The 17,404-nt window shown below is 41.7% G+C and overlaps 1 protein-coding gene across 3 annotated transcripts in view; it reads right to left on the reverse strand.

The window, feature by feature from the left end:
- Nucleotides 1-406: 406 nt before the first annotated feature.
- The window catches only part of LOC139557909 (PDZ domain-containing protein 4-like), a 75,814-nt gene continuing 58,816 nt past the window's right edge, over nt 407-17,404 (reverse strand). For all 3 annotated transcript variants that reach the window (XM_071373248.1, XM_071373244.1, XM_071373243.1), the window contains 5 exons: nt 12,705-12,806; nt 9,718-9,863; nt 6,589-7,638; nt 3,295-3,811; nt 407-1,855 (listed from right to left, as the gene is read on the reverse strand). In XM_071373248.1, the coding sequence (XP_071229349.1) occupies nt 1,367-1,855; nt 3,295-3,811; nt 6,589-7,638; nt 9,718-9,863; nt 12,705-12,806 (2,304 nt within the window). In that variant the 3' untranslated portion in view covers nt 407-1,366. The remainder of the gene's footprint in view (nt 1,856-3,294; nt 3,812-6,588; nt 7,639-9,717; nt 9,864-12,704; nt 12,807-17,404) is intronic.

The raw sequence follows: 17,404 nt of genomic DNA on the forward strand, positions 1-17,404 counted from the left end.
GTGGACGTCAGACCCTCATACCACCCTCATGGAGTCTGTTTCTGACCGTTTGAGCAGACACATGCACATTTGTGGCCTGCTGGAGGTCATTTTGCAGGGCTCTGGCAGTGCACCTCCTTGCACAAAGGCGGAGGTAGCGGTCCTGCTGCTGGGTTGTTGCCCTCCTACGGCCTCCTCCACGTCTCCTGATGTACTGGCCTGTCTCCTGGTAGCGCCTCCATGCTCTGGACACTATGCTGACAGACACAGCAAACCTTTTTGCCACAGCTCGCATTGATGTACCATCCTGGATAAACTGCACTACCTGAGCCACTTGTGTGGGTTGTAGACTCCGTCTCATGCTACCACTAGAGTGAAAGCACCGCCAGCATTCAAAAGTGACCAAACATCAGCCAGGAAGCATAGGAACTGAGAAGTGGTCTGTGGCCACCACCTGCAGAACCATTCCTTTATTGGGGGTGTCTTGCTAATTGCCTATAATTTCCACCTTTTGTCTATTCCATTTGCACAACAGCATGTGAAATGTATTGTCAATCAGTGTTGCTTCCTAAGTGGACAGTTTGATTTCACAGAAGTGTGATTGACTTGGAGTTACATTGTGTTGTTTAAGTGTTCCCTTTATTTTTTTGAGCAGTGTATATCATTTCACACTGTTTTCTCTTTATATACATCAGTAAAATGGGTTTCTGGGATTCATAAAAAAAAAATAATAATAATTAAAACAGAAAGCAGCTGACTAAAATATGAAGCTCTGCACTGTACACATTCTATAAGCTGAATAAACATTCTATCGCCAGGAAGCCTAAAAGTATCCTAATAAAAATCATGATAGTCATCTTCATCTCTCTCCATCTCTAGTAATTCATTCACTTCCTGTGGATGAATCACATGTTGACCTACAGTATGTTTACAATGCGTACATGATTTACAGCGTAAATCCCTTTCTCTTCCCGTTCAGTCTCCTTTAGTCCTCTTTAAACAATGGTATTTCTCTCAATTGTACCATTTAGCTGCCGATGCTGTTCCTCTCTCTGTCCATATTATGTCAACTCTTTACCAACTCTTTATCAACACTTTACTATTTATGTTTGTTGTCCTGCATCTCCTCTTGGGTTGGATTTATTTACATCCTTCTCCCTCTCCTCTCCTCTCCTCTCCTCTCCCTCCATCACACCATTGTAACAGAGCTGGGGGTTGTAGACCCTCTCCTCTCCTCCTCTCCTCTCCTCCATCACACCGTAGTAACAGAGCTGGGGGTTGTAGACCCTCTCCTCTCCTCCTCTCCTCTCCTCCATCACACCGTAGTAACAGAGCTGGGGGTTGTAGACCCTCTCCTCTCCTCTCCTCCCGTCCTCCCATCCCTCCATCACACCGTTGTAACAGAGAGAAGAGAATTATACACCTTCTTTCCATCTGGTGACCTGGATCCATGAGCGAGTAGTTCCTGGATGGTGATCCAGTTATCCAGGATCCTCTTGTTCCTCTTCTTCATGAACTTCTTCTGGCTGAGGGCCAGGATACTGGGACTACAACCTGTCTCCCCCTGCAGGCCTGGAGGTCCTCCTGCAGCCTTCCCGTCCATAGTTCCCCCCTGTGGCTCTCTGTCTCCCTTCAGGTAGTCCAGCCGGCTCTGCATCATGAACTCACGGCGCTGCCGGTGCTCCCTGGCCCTCAGCAGCTGTTGTTTACGCTCCTCTTTCGACCAATAACGTCCCTGCTTCATCTCGCTGACCGCGTCGTCGTCTGTCGTCATGCCGCTGCGCTCTTCTCTGATCTTAATGGCCCGGGCTTTAAGGAGGCGGTCCCTCACTGGTCGCTTGGCAACGTAGCGCGTCCCGTCGCTACGGATCTTCACCTTACGGATAAGATAAGATAATATGGTTAGCACAATAGGTTATAGGTGCATCAAGGCTATGGCAAAAGCAGGGTACATGCTTACAATTCCCAAAGATACAATTTAATTGCACCATGTAAGACATATAGAATCAACAACTATCAAAAAAATATTGAACGGTAACACTTTACTTGACACCCAGCGGTGTCAGCTGACATAACTTGTCATAACCTGTCATAATAGCAGACATAAAGTCTCATAACCTGTCATAATAGCTGCCATAACTTGTCATAACCTGTCATAATAGCAGACATAAAGTGTCATAAACTGTCATAATAGCAGACATAACTTGACATAACCTGTCATAATAGCTGACATAACTGGTCATAACCATGTCATAATAGCAGACATAACGTGTCATAACCTGTCAAAATAGCAGACATAACTTGTCATAACCATATCATAATAGCAGACATAACTTGTCATAACCATGTCATAATAGCTGACATAACTGGTCATAACCATGTCATAATAGCTGACATAACTGGTCATAACCATGTCATAATAGCAGACATAACGTGTCATAACCTGTCATAATAGCAGACATAACTTGTCATAACCATATGATAATAGCAGACATAACTTGTCATAACCATGTCATAATAGCTGACATAACTTGTCATAACCATGTCATAATGTGATCATAACACTGTCAATACCCATATATTGACACCTGTTGTGACATATTGTGTTATTTTATGGCTGGTTATAACACCTACATAAGAGTGTCAAAACCCCCAACATCCTACCACACAAGGCAGAACATTCCAGTACACCGTTGCCTACGTGTCAACAGTATGTTTATGTTATATAACATTTTCTGAAATTGACCATATTAAACTATCATTGTAATTTAGCAAACATTTCAGCAGCAGGACAGGACACCCTCTTGTTGACTGATAACTGTTATAAGGGCGTGTACTAGAGAGACTATCTGGCTTCTATGATTATGATGTCATAATGCTTCATGACAGTGTCATAAACTGTCATAACGCTTGTATTTTCTGACAGATAGGGGGAAAAAACATGACTGTAAACATAATTCCTGACAACAACAAAAAATGACTTCAGAAACAAACTTTAAAACGAAAGGAAACTTCTTGGCTGGAAAAAAATACGTTTGAATAAATGTGGGTTTTGACACTCTTATGCAGGTATCTTAACCAGCCATAAAATAGCACAATATATGTCACAACAGGTGTAAATATATGGGTCATGATGGTCTTATGACCGTATTATAACAGGTTACGACAAGTTATGACAGCCGTTATGACATGGTTATGACCATGTCATAACGTATAACACTGGGTGTCAAGTAGTGTTACCAATAATAAAATATCAAATATCAACATTTTATGAAGGTCTTTCCTGCTGAAAGGTAAATATATAACCTGCAGTACCTTCCATTCCATGCGAGATGCAGCCGGCCCCAGCTGCAGAGGGAGGTGTAGGGGGAGGCCTGTGTGGCTGTCCTGGGCCTCGGTGCTGTCTGCTGGGGCACCACTAACACTCCTGGGACTGGCCTGACCACTGCTGCCCGCTGCAGCCCCTCTCTCGCCTAGACCCATCCCCAGGACCACGGCTCGGTCTACAGAGTCCAGGGAGTCGATCCGGACCACCGGGTCGCTCGACGGCAGCTGCATGCAGCTCTGGTAGCGTTTCGGTGCAGGAGGCCTGTTGCCTTGGCGACGCCGTGTGAAGTACGGGCTGGACTCTGCGGTTCGACCCCCTGACCTGTCGTGGTGTGTGGGGTTAGCTCTGGGGGACTTCCGTGGGGGTGTCGTGGTTGTTCCGCCATCAGCTATCCCCCTCTGTGATGATGACCCCACCCCGACAACGTCATCCCCCCGGGTCAGAGACCAGAATTTAGGATGGACGGGGCTTGTGCTGGCGTTGGTCATTTGGATATGGTACTTCCTGCAATAAAGAAAGAATACTCTCTCATAGGGAGATTTTCTTTGCAAAAATAGAGGTATTCCTGTGTTTGGAAAACAATCATGTTTTAACCAGCCTACTGATTTACAGGACATTATACAGAACAAGACAGACACCACTTCTACAGCGTATACAGAATCAATAGATGACCTTTACAGTATCTATGGATTGTCTACACAGTATATATACAGCATCTATAGAGTATCTACACAGTATCTATACAGTATCTATACAGTGTCTATGGATTTTCTACACAGTATATATACAGCATATATAGAGTACCTGTACAGTATATATAGATTATCGACACAGTATCTCTACAGTATCTATAGATTATCTATACAGTATCTATAGATTATCTACACACTATAAATACAGTATATATACAGTATCTATGGAGTATATATACAGTATCTACACATTATATATATTATCTACACAGTATCAATATAGTATCTATACAGTATCTACAGAGTATCTGTACAGTATCTACACAGTATATATACAGCATCTATAGAGTATCTATACAGTAGCTATGGATTGTCTACAGAGTATCTATACAGTATCTATGGATTGTCTACACAGTATATATACAGTATCGATAGAGTATGTATACCGTAGCTATAGAGTATCTATACAGTATCTATAGATTATCTATACAGTATAAACACAGTATATATACAGTATATATACAGTATCTACACAGTATATATAGATTATCTACACACTCTATATGTACTGTATATATACTATCTACACAGTATCAATGTAGTATCTATACAGTATCTACTGAGTATACAGTTTCTTTAGAGTATCTACATACTATCTATACAGTATCTATAGATTATATACACAGCATATATACAGTATCTCTACAGTATCTATAGATTATATACACAGCATATATACAGTATCTATAGATTATATACACAGCATATATACAGTATCTATAGATTATCTATACACACTATCAATGCAGTATCTATAGAGTAAATATACAGTATCTATAGAATATCTACACAGTATCTACACAATATATATATATATATATATATATATATACATACATACAGTATATATACAGTATCTATAAAGTATCGACACACTATCTATACAGAAAACATAGTGTATATATAGTATCTAAACAGTATACATAGAGTATCTACACAGCATCTATATAGTATCTATGCAGTATCTAACCAGTATCTATGGACTATCTACACAGTATCTATACAGCATCTATATAGTATCTACACAATATCTATACAGCATCTGTACAGTATCTATACATTATCTATACATTACCTACAGATTTTCTACACAATATCTATACAGTATCTATAGAGTATCTACACAGTATTTCTACAGTATCTATACAGTATCAATACAGTATCGCTACAGTATCTGCACAGTATATATATAGGTTATCTACACAATATATATACGGTATCTATAGAGTATCTACACAGTATATATATATATATATATATATATATTATCTACACAGTATATATACAGTATTTATAGAGTATCTACAAATGATCTACACACTATCTATACAGTATCTATAGAGTAACTATACAGTATACATATACCATATCTATAGAATATCTATACAGTATCTACACAATATCTATACAGTATATATAGAGTAGCTATACAGTAAATATACAGTATCTATAGAGTATCTATACAGTATCTACACAATATGTATACAGTATATATAGAGTATCCATACAGTACATTTACAGTATCTATACAGTATCTACACAGCATCAATACAGCATCTATACAGTATCTATACAGTATCTATATATTAACTACACAATATGTATACAGTATCTATAGAGTAAATATACAGTATATATAGAATATCTACACAGTATAAATACAGTATCTTTACAGAAAACATACAGTATCTATAGAGTATCTACACAGTATCTATATAGTATCTATATAGTATCTACACAATATATCTACAGTATGTATAGAGTATCTACACAGTATTTCTACAGTATCTCTACAGTATCTATAGAGTATCTACACAGTATTTCTACAGTATCTCTACAGTATCTATAGAGTAGCTACACGATACCTCCACAGTATCTCTACAGTATCTATAGAGTAGCTATACAGTTTCTACACAGTATATACAGTATATTTACAGTATCTATTGATTATCTACACAATAGCTATGCAGCATCTATACAATATCTATACAGCATCTATTCAGTATCTATACATTATCTCTGCAGTATCTATACAGTATCACTACAGTATCTATAGAGTATCTATACAGTATATACACAGTATGTATACAGTATATACACCGTATGTATACAGTATCTAAACAGTATCTAGACAGTATCTACACAGTATATACACAGTATGTATACAGTATATTCACAGTATGTATACAGTATCTAGACAGCATCTATACAGTATCTATACAGTATATACAGAGTATCTACACATTATATACACAGTGTCTATACAGTATCTACACAGTGTCTATACAGTATCTACACAGTATCTAAAGAGTATCTTCACAGTATCTATACAGTATCTACACAGTATCTTAAAGAGTATATTCACAGTATCTATACAGTATCTTCACAGTATCTATACAGTATCTACACAGTATCTAAAGAGTATATTCACAGTATCTATACAGTATATACAGAGTATCTATACAGTATCTACACAGTAGCTATACATTATCTTATACAGTAGCTATACAGTATCTCACAAGACATTACCTGTAGCTGTTGGGAGAGAAGGAACCATTCAGACTACCATGTCCTCCTCTCTCCCATCCCCGCCTAGACCCGACCTTGTCGGCCCGGTCTCGGGTGTGTCTGTTGGGGGTGTCCCCTCCTCTACCCTCTTCCTGGATGGACAAAGACAGAGGGAGTAACTCGGTGCTGACCAGAGGGGTGCTCCTGCAGCTCTCTCCCCCTGTGTTGTAGGCGCTGGTGCTGTCTTTGTCCTGGTCTGGGTCTGGGTCGGATCTCTCCCGCTCAGGGAGCTCATTGATGTCCGATAGCTCGCGGTGGAGCTCGTTGGCGGGCTCTGGGTCTGTGTCGTGGTCGGGGACGGATTCAGGACCAGTGGGTAGGGTTCCACGGCCAACGACATCCTCCTCCAGAAGCCACGCCTTCATGCATCGTTCTCTCAGCTGTTGCATCTTTTGCACCCTCAGGATGTTGCGACACTTAAACTCGAGATGACGTAGTTCCTCCTCTAACAACGCCATCTCGTGTTGCGTCATGCTCTCGTTAGAGTTTACATCGACTTTTGGGTCACTCCCCCCTTCATCCTCACATATCTCGCGCTCCTCCTCGTCCTCCTCAGTCCCTGATCTTCCTCCCTGGCTTCTCTCGGCAAGTTTCCTGTTTCTTTCAAACTGACACCTGATCTCCAGTAGTTCCCTGTACCTCTCGCACTCTTCCTCAGTCAGACCCGGCATCATCATCATCATCAGTGGGTCGGGTACGTACCCTCCCAACCCCAACCCCGTCCCCGTCCCCGTCCCCAACCCCGTCCCCAAACCCCCTCCCAGTCCCTTTCCTCCATACAACCCCACCCTGGGCTGGGAGTCATTACTAAGTTGGATCTCTTGGAGGTGGGGCAAGGGGGACGAGGGTGTATTCCCAGGCCTGAACTTCCTCATGCTGCCTGGGGTGTTGGTTGTGTTGGTGTTTGGGGCGCTGGTCTGGTCGTCTCCCAGCAGGTCATGTTCAGAGGACTCAGCGTTGTGGGTGCTTTCGTCTGTACGGCCCACGCCACTGTCCAGCTCCTGACTGTTACTGTGGAGATGACCAGTATCATTTACATTATCTACAGAATGTATACAGTATCTATACAGTATATTTACAGTATCTACAGCAAATACAGTATCTTCACAGTATCTTCACAGTATCTACAGTATCTATACAGTATCTACAGTATCTATACAGTATCTACACAGTATCTACAGTATGTATACAGTATCTATACAGTATCTACAGTATGTATACAGTATCTATACAGTATCTACAGTATGTGTACAGTATCTATACAGTATCTACAGTATCTATACAGTATCTACAGTATGTATACAGTATCTACAGTATGTATACAGTATGTATACAGTATCTACAGTATCTATACAGTATCTACAATATCTATACAGTATCTACACAGTATCTACACCGTTTTCTATACAGTATCTATAAAGTATCGACAGCATCTACACAGTATTTCTACAGTATCTATACAGTATCTACAAGCTGTTACTGGGGAGAAGAGAAGAAGCAGTAAGCAAATAGCCTGGAGAGGCAGCTTGATGTACACCCCCTGGACAGGACGCTAGTCTGACGGAGGGGAGAGAAGCAGGTTTAGGGCTATAGCAGCTTGATGTACACCCCCTGGACGGGACGCTAGTCTGACGCAGGGGAGAGAAGCAGGTTTAGGGCTATAGCAACTAAGCTTGCCACTGATGGGCCCCTGAGGTGCCGCCAGTAGTTGCCAGAAGTCGGCCGGGAACTGCTAGTGTGTCATTAGATGCTCGCTATCTGGGTTAAGGTTAGGGTCTAGTGTGTCATTAGATGCTCGCTATCTGGGTTAAGGTTAGGGTCTAGTGGGTCATTAGATGCTCGCTATCTGGGTTAAGGTTAGGGTCTAGTGGGTCATTAGATGCTCGCTATCTGGGTTAAGGTTAGGGTCTAGTATGTCATTAGATGCTCGCTATCTGGGTTAAGGTTAAGGTCTAGTGGGTCATTAGATGCTCGCTAGCTGGGTTAAGGTTAAGGTCTAGTGGGTCATTAGATGCTCGCTAGCTGGGTTAAGGTTAGGGTCTAGTGGGTCATTAGATGCTCGCTATCTGGGTTAAGGTTAGGGTCTAGTGTGTCATTAGATGCTCGCTATCTGGGTTAAGGTTAAGGTCTAGTGGGTCATTAGATGCTCGCTAGCTGGGTTAAGGTTAGGGTCTAGTGGGTCATTAGATGCTCGCTATCTGGGTTAAGGTTAGGGTCTAGTGTGTCATTAGATGCTCGCTATCTGGGTTAAGGTTAAGGTCTAGTGGGTCATTAGATGCTCGCTAGCTGGGTTAAGGTTAAGGTCTAGTGTGTCATTAGATGCTCGCTATCTGGGTTAAGGTTAGGGTCTAGTGTGTCATTAGATGCTCGCTATCTGGGTTAAGGTTAGGGTCTAGTGTGTCATTAGATGCTCGCTATCTGGGTTAAGGTTAGGGTCTAGTGTGTCATTAGATGCTCGCTAGCTGGGTTAAGGTTGGGGTCTAGTGGGTCATTAGATGCTCGCTATCTGGGTTAAGGTTAGGGTCTAGTGTGTCATTAGATGCTCGCTATCTGGGTTAAGGTTAAGGTCTAGTGGGTCATTAGATGCTCGCTAGCTGGGTTAAGGTTAGGGTCTAGTGTGCTACTACATGTGGTGTAGTCTGTTCTCTGCCACGGTTGGCTAGAATGAGTACGCTATACTGAGTGGAGTTCAAAAGGTACTCGCACTTAAAACCATGTACAAAAAAAAATACATATATACAATATTTTTCTATATTTAATTGCGCTGTACTTGACTAGTGAACACAGAACATCACAAGTACAACATAATGTGCTAACAGAGAGTTAAGGTTTTGTCTGTATTCCGTCACCAGTGACATACAGGGGCCGATAAAGAAAGTTCAGCCAACTTTTAGAATTTCAAATATTGTTTTCTAAATTCAAGACATTCGGTTACATAGCATGATTTATTAAATATTTTCCCCCATTTAGTGTTAATTGGGTTCTAACATGGCCGCCGTAGAATGTTGTAGTGTCATGTAAATGCATCATAATGCAGAAACGTCAACGTACCGACTCCGTGTATATATCTGGCTCTGATGCTGTACCAACCTGAGAGTGGTCAGACTAAGGACGTGGGTGGGGGTGTGTGGCCCCTCTCGGTAGAGGCTGGGCAGGTGGCAGGTGTGGAGGGCCTCAACAGTCATGCCGGGAGGTATCTCCATATCCACCTCTGCTGGGTCCCCCTGGTGCTCATTCTGGGTGAAGGTATGGTTGGGTGAGTTTTTTTTTGTTGTTGTTCAAGGACACAGAAGAATGTTTTCCAGTGTTGTGGTCGAAGTGCGTTTGTTTTCAAAGATGGAAAAATGGCCGAAGTTGATTCATGTCATTGATTGTTGAAGGAGACGAGAGACGAAAAAGAACACAGAGAGGAGAAGGTGATATTACAACAAGCATAAGACGTCTTACATTATATTTAGTTCCACACGTAAAACATATTAATAACACTAGATGGCGACATAAACATTTAACACCAATTTGTTATATTTCCTGAAGTTCGATGATGTCATTTGAAATGTAAAATAAATATGGATCTTGATATTGAGCAAATTAAACTACAATGTTGTAGCTTTCTGTATTTGGGTCATTGACTTATCTGAAAGATAATTTCATGTAATTTAATTGAAATGTCACAAAGAGAAGAGCATAGATTTTTGTCTCATTTTCATGTTCATCAGAATTAGTATCAGGATACAGAGTACCAGTATATTTACACTAGTATCAGAATACAGTATATTTACACTAGTATCAGTAACCAGTATATTTACACTAGTATCAGAATACAGTATATTTACACTAGCATCAGAATACAGTATATTTACACTAGTATCAGAATACAGTATATTTACACTGGTACCAGAATACAGTATATTTACACTAGTACCAGAATACAGTATATTTACACTATTACCAGTAACCAGTATATTTAGACTAGTACCAGTAACCAGTATATTTACACTAGTACCAGTAACCAGTATATTTACACTAGTATCAGAATACAGTGTATTTAGACTAGTACCAGTAACCAGTATATTTACACTAGTATCAGAATACAGTATATTTACACTGGTACCAGAATACAGTATATTTACACTAGTACCAGTATAGTGTATATTTAGACTGGTATCAGAACACATTGTATTCAGACTAGTATATTATAATCCCCCCTCCCAGCCTCCACCCCCCAAATCCTAATTTAATCACTATTAGCGAGACTACATAGTGAGATATCATATGGTAGGATTGTGGTATTGATGTGGTTGATGTGGTTGGTGTGTGTGTGTGTGTGTGTGTGTGTGTGTGTGTGTGTGTGTGTGTGTGTGTGTGTGTGTGTGTGTGTGTGTGTGTGTGTGTGTGTGTGTGTGTGTGTGTGTGTGTGCGCGTGTGTCTGTGCCTACTAGGTGATTGTGTGTGTGTCTGTGCATGCTGTGTGTCTGTGTGAATATATAGCTGTGACCTTGAAGCAACAAAATGGGACATTGAAGATAAACCTGTCTCCTCCTCCTACATTTCCTCTCTATCTCATCCCTCCACACTTCCCTCTCCCTCTCTCTATCACCCATTCACCTGTCTCTTCAATATTTCCTCCCTGCGTCCCACCCTTCTTTATTCAATGCTAGAATAACATTTCTAGATTATTTCGTTTGGTTTGTTATCTATTTGTTGTGGAGATCTGAGAGTAGAAATGCCACTGTTTTCTAAATTGTCCCATTGCGAAAGATTTATCGTGGCCTACCAGGTGTATGTACTGTATGCCTTAAAGACTGTGTGTGTGGCTGTAAGCTAGAGAGAGTGAACGTCTGAGTTTGCGTTCTTTGTGTATGTGCGTGTGTTTTTACAGATGTAGGATCTTAATTTGAGAAAATAGTCCTGCAGCTAAATAAAATGTGAATTATAATGTGGATTATACTGTATATCTTTTTTTTTATTAAAGTGGAAATTACTTTAAGCGTTTTTAAAACTCAAACACACTACATTTTCTACAATAGAATATATTATTAATGAGTACATGTCACCCCCTGACCTTAGAGAGCTTTTTATGTCTCTATATTTTGGTTTGGTCAAGGTGTGATTGGGTGGGCATTCTATGTTCATTTTTCTATGTGTTGTGTTTCTATGTTTTGGCCGGGTATGGTTCTCAATCAGGGACAGCTGTCTATCGTTGTCTCTGATTGGTACTTAGGTAGCCTTTTCCCCACCTGTGTTTTGTGGGTAGTTATTTTCTGTTTCGTGTTTTCTGCACCTGACAGGACTGTTTCGGTTTCGTTTCTCACTTTGTTGTTTTGTTCTAGTGCTCAGTGTTAATAAATATCATGAACACTTACCACGCTGCGCTTTGGTCCGATCCTTCCTCATGCAACGAGGACCGTTACAATACACCAAGAATTTGGAACATCTTGATATTGACTTGCATATGTATGTAATTTAGGTGCAAAATTGGCTGGATGTCCTTTGGGTGGTGGACCATTCTTGATACACACGGGAAACTGTTGAGCGTGAGAAAACCCAGCAGCGTTGCAGTTCTTGACACAAACCGGTGCGTCTGGCACCTACTACCACTTAAATATTTTGTCTTGCCCATTCACCTTCTGAATGACACACATACACAATCCATGTCTCAATTGCCTCAAGAATTAAAAACCCTTCTTTAACCTGTCTCCTCCACTTTTATCTACACTGAATGAAGTGGATTTAACAAGTGACATCAATAAGGGATCATAGCTTTCACCTGGATTCACCTGGTCAGTCTATGTCATGGAAACAGCAGGTGTTCTTAAAGTATTTTAACACCTAACAACATAAAAAAAATCCCCCACAATCCCTCTCCCAAACACCCTCTTACATGGTTCTTCCAGCCGGATATGAGCTCGTGATTTAAAGATTTTTGTGTGTGTGTGTGTGTGTGTGTGTGCGTGTGTGCGTGCGTGCGTGTGCGTGTGCGTGTGTGTGTGTGTGTGTGTGTGTGTGTGTGTGTGTGTGTGTGTGTGTGTGTGTGTGTGTGTGTGTGTGTGTGTGTGTGTGTGTGTGTGTGTGTGTACCTCTATGTCAGGTCTGGCCAGCAGCAGTGAGAAGTTGATGCTGTCCTCTCTGGTCAGAATGGCCACTGCCTCTTCTCTGTTCTGGATATCAACACCATTTATCTAGTAGGAAACAGGAAGACATTATAGACTGATCTGGATATCAATACCATTTATCTAGTAGGAAACAGGAAGACATTATGGACTGATCTGGATATCAATACCATTTATCTAGTAGGAAACAGGAAGACATTAAAGACTGATCTGGATATCAATACCATTTATCTAGTAGGAAACAGGAAGACATTATAGACTGATCTGGATATCAATACCGTTTATCTAGTGGGAAACAGGAAGACATTATAGACTGATCTGGATATCAATACCGTTTATCTAGTAGGAAACAGGAAGACATTATAGACTGATCTGGATATCAACACCATTTATCTAGTAGGAAACAGGAAGACATTATAGACTGATCTGGATATCAATACCATTTATCTAGTGGGAAACAGGAAGACATTATGAAGACATTATGGACTGATCTGGATATCAGGATATCTGATCTGGATATCAGTCCATAGGCCGGTTCCCCTCTCTCCACTGGGATTCTCTGCCTCTAACCCTGTTACAGGGGCTGAGTCACTGGCTTGCTGGTGCTCTTTCATGCCATCCCTAGAAGGGGTGCGTCACTTGAGTGGGTTGAGTTACTGACGTGATCTTCCTGTCTGGGTTGGCGCCCCCCCTTGGTTTGTGCTGTGGTGGAGACTTTTGTGGGCTATACTCGGCCTTGTCTCAGGATTGTAAGTTGGTGGTTGAGGATTTCCCTCTAGTGGTGCGGGGGCTGTGCTTTGGCAAAGTGGGTGGGGTTATATCCTTCCTGTTTGGCCCTGTCCGGGGGTTTCTTCGGATGGGGCCACAGTGTCTCCTGACCGCTCCTGTCTCAGCCTCCAGTATTTATGCTGCAGTAGTTTATGTGTCGGGGGGCTAGGGTCAGTTGGTTACCTGGAGTACTTCTCCTGTCTTATCCAGTGTCCTGTGTGAATTTAAGTATGCTCTCTCTAATTCTCTCGTTCTCTCTTTCTCTCTGAGAACCTGAGCCCTAGGACCATACGTCAGGACTACCGGGCATGATGACACCTTGCTGTCCCCAGTCCGCCTGGCCTTGCTGCTATTCCAGTTTCAACTGTTCTGCCTGCGGTTACGGAACCCCTACCTGTCCCAGACCTGCTGTTTTCAACTCTTAATGATCGGCTATGAAAAGCCAACTGAGATTTATTCCTGATTATTATTTGACCATGCTTGTCATTTATGAACATTTTGAAAATCTTGGCTCTCTCTAATTTTCTCCTTCTCTCTTTCTTTCTCTCGGAGGACCTGAGCCCTAGGACCATACGTCGGGACTACCGGCCGTGGTGACTCCTTGCTGTCCCCAGTCCGCCTGGCCTTGCTGCTATTCCAGTTTCAACTGTTCTGCCTGAGGTTATGGAACCCCTACCTGTCCCAGACCTGCTGTTTTCAACTCTTAATGATCGGCTATGAAAAGCCAACTGAGATTTATTCCTGATTATTATTTGACCATGCTTGTCATTTATGAACATTTTGAAAATCTTGGCTCTCTCTAATTTTCTCCTTCTCTCTTTCTTTCTCTCGGAGGACCTGGGCCCTAGGACCATGCGTCGGGACTGCCGCCCGTGGTGACTCCTTGCTGTCCCCAGTCCGCCTGGCCTTGCTGCTATTCCAGTTTCAGCTGTTCTGCCTGCGGTTATGGAACCGCCACCTGTCCCAGACCTGTTGTTTTTCAACTCTTGATGATCGGCTATGAAAAGCCAACTGAAAATTATTCATGATTATTATTTGACCATGCTTGTCACTTATGAACATTTTTGAACATCTTGGCATAGTTCTGTTATAATCTCCACCCGGCACAGCCAGAAGAGGACTGGCCACCCCTCATAGCCTGGTTCCTCTCTAGGTTTCTTCCTAGGTTTTGGCCTTTCTAGGGAGTTTTTCCTAGCCACCGTGCTTCTTCACCTGCATTACTAGCTGTTTGGGGTTTTAGGCTGGGTGTCTGTACAGCACTTCGAGATATTAGCTGATGTACGAAGGGCTATATAAAATAAAATTGATTGATTGATTGATATCAATACCATTTATCTAGTAGGAAACAGGAAGACATTATAGACTGATCTGGATATCAATACCATTTATCTAGTAGGAAACAGGAAGACATTATAGACTGATCTGGATATCAATAACATTTATCTAGTGGGAAACAGGAAGACATTATAGACTGATCTGGATATCAATACCGTTTATCTAGTAGGAAACAGGAAGACATTATAGACTGATCTGGATATCAATACCATTTATCTAGTGGGAAACAGGAAGACATTATAGACTGTTCTGGATATCAATACCATTTATCTAGTAGGAAACAGGAAGACATTATAGACTGATCTGGATATCAATACCATTTATCTAGTAGGAAACAGGAAGACATTATAGACTGATCTGGATATCAATACCGTTTATCTAGTGGGAAACAGGAAGACATTATAGACTGATCTGGATATCAATACCGTTTATCTAGTAGGAAACAGGAAGACATTATAGACTGATCTGGATATCAACACCATTTATCTAGTAGGAAACAGGAAGACATTATAGACTGATCTGGATATCAATACCATTTATCTAGTGGGAAACAGGAAGACATTATGAAGACATTATGGACTGATCTGGATATCAGGATATCTGATCTGGATATCAGTCCATAGGCCGGTTCCCCTCTCTCCACTGGGATTCTCTGCCTCTAACCCTGTTACAGGGGCTGAGTCACTGGCTTGCTGGTGCTCTTTCATGCCATCCCTAGAAGGGGTGCGTCACTTGAGTGGGTTGAGTTACTGACGTGATCTTCCTGTCTGGGTTGGCGCCCCCCCTTGGTTTGTGCTGTGGTGGAGACCTTTGTGGGCTATACTCGGCCTTGTCTCAGGATTGTAAGTTGGTGGTTGAGGATTTCCCTCTAGTGGTGCGGGGGCTGTGCTTTGGCAAAGTGGGTGGGGTTATATCCTTCCTGTTTGGCCCTGTCCGGGGGTTTCTTCGGATGGGGCCACAGTGTCTCCTGACCGCTCCTGTCTCAGCCTCCAGTATTTATGCTGCAGTAGTTTATGTGTCGGGGGGCTAGGGTCAGTTGGTTACCTGGAGTACTTCTCCTGTCTTATCCAGTGTCCTGTGTGAATTTAAGTATGCTCTCTCTAATTCTCTCGTTCTCTCTTTCTCTCTGAGAACCTGAGCCCTAGGACCATACGTCAGGACTACCGGGCATGATGACACCTTGCTGTCCCCAGTCCGCCTGGCCTTGCTGCTATTCCAGTTTCAACTGTTCTGCCTGCGGTTACGGAACCCCTACCTGTCCCAGACCTGCTGTTTTCAACTCTTAATGATCGGCTATGAAAAGCCAACTGAGATTTATTCCTGATTATTATTTGACCATGCTTGTCATTTATGAACATTTTGAAAATCTTGGCTCTCTCTAATTTTCTCCTTCTCTCTTTCTTTCTCTCGGAGGACCTGAGCCCTAGGACCATACGTCGGGACTACCGGCCGTGGTGACTCCTTGCTGTCCCCAGTTCGCCTGGCCTTGCTGCTATTCCAGTTTCAACTGTTCTGCCTGCGGTTATGGAACCCCTACCTGTCCCAGACCTGCTGTTTTCAACTCTTAATGATCGGCTATGAAAAGCCAACTGAGATTTATTCCTGATTATTATTTGACCATGCTTGTCACTTATGAACATTTTTGAACATCTTGGCATAATTCTGTTATAATCTCCACCCGGCACAGCCAGAAGAGGACTGGCCACCCCTCATAGCCTGGTTCCTCTCTAGGTTTCTTCCTAGGTTTTGGCCTTTCTAGGGAGTTTTTCCTAGCCACCGTGCTTCTTCACCTGCATTACTAGCTGTTTGGGGTTTTAGGCTGGGTGTCTGTACAGCACTTCGAGATATTAGCTGATGTACGAAGGGCTATATAAAATAAAATTGATTGATTGATTGATATCAATACCATTTATCTAGTAGGAAACAGGAAGACATTATAGACTGATCTGGATATCAATACCATTTATCTAGTAGGAAACAGGAAGACATTATAGACTGATCTGGATATCAATAACATTTATCTAGTGGGAAACAGGAAGACATTATAGACTGTTCTGGATATCAATACCATTTATCTAGTAGGAAACAGGAAGACATTATAGACTGATCTGGATATCAATACCATTTATCTAGTAGGAAACAGGAAGACATTATAGACTGATCTGGATATCAATACCGTTTATCTAGTGGGAAACAGGAAGACATTATAGACTGATCTGGATATCAATACCGTTTATCTAGTAGGAAACAGGAAGACATTATAGACTGATCTGGATATCAATACCATTTATCTAGTGGGAAACAGGAAGACATTATAGACTGTTCTGGATATCAATACCATTTATCTAGTAGGAAACAGGAAGACATTATAGACTGATCTGGATATCAATACCATTTATCTAGTAGGAAACAGGAAGACATTATAGACTGATCTGGATATCAATACCGTTTATCTAGTGGGAAACAGGAAGACATTATAGACTGATCTGGATATCAATACCGTTTATCTAGTAGGAAACAGGAAGACATTATAGACTGATCTGGATATCAACACCATTTATCTA

Source organism: Salvelinus alpinus, chromosome 28 (genome assembly GCF_045679555.1).
Source record: "Salvelinus alpinus chromosome 28, SLU_Salpinus.1, whole genome shotgun sequence".
In the NCBI taxonomy this organism is placed as follows: Eukaryota; Metazoa; Chordata; class Actinopteri; order Salmoniformes; family Salmonidae; genus Salvelinus; species Salvelinus alpinus.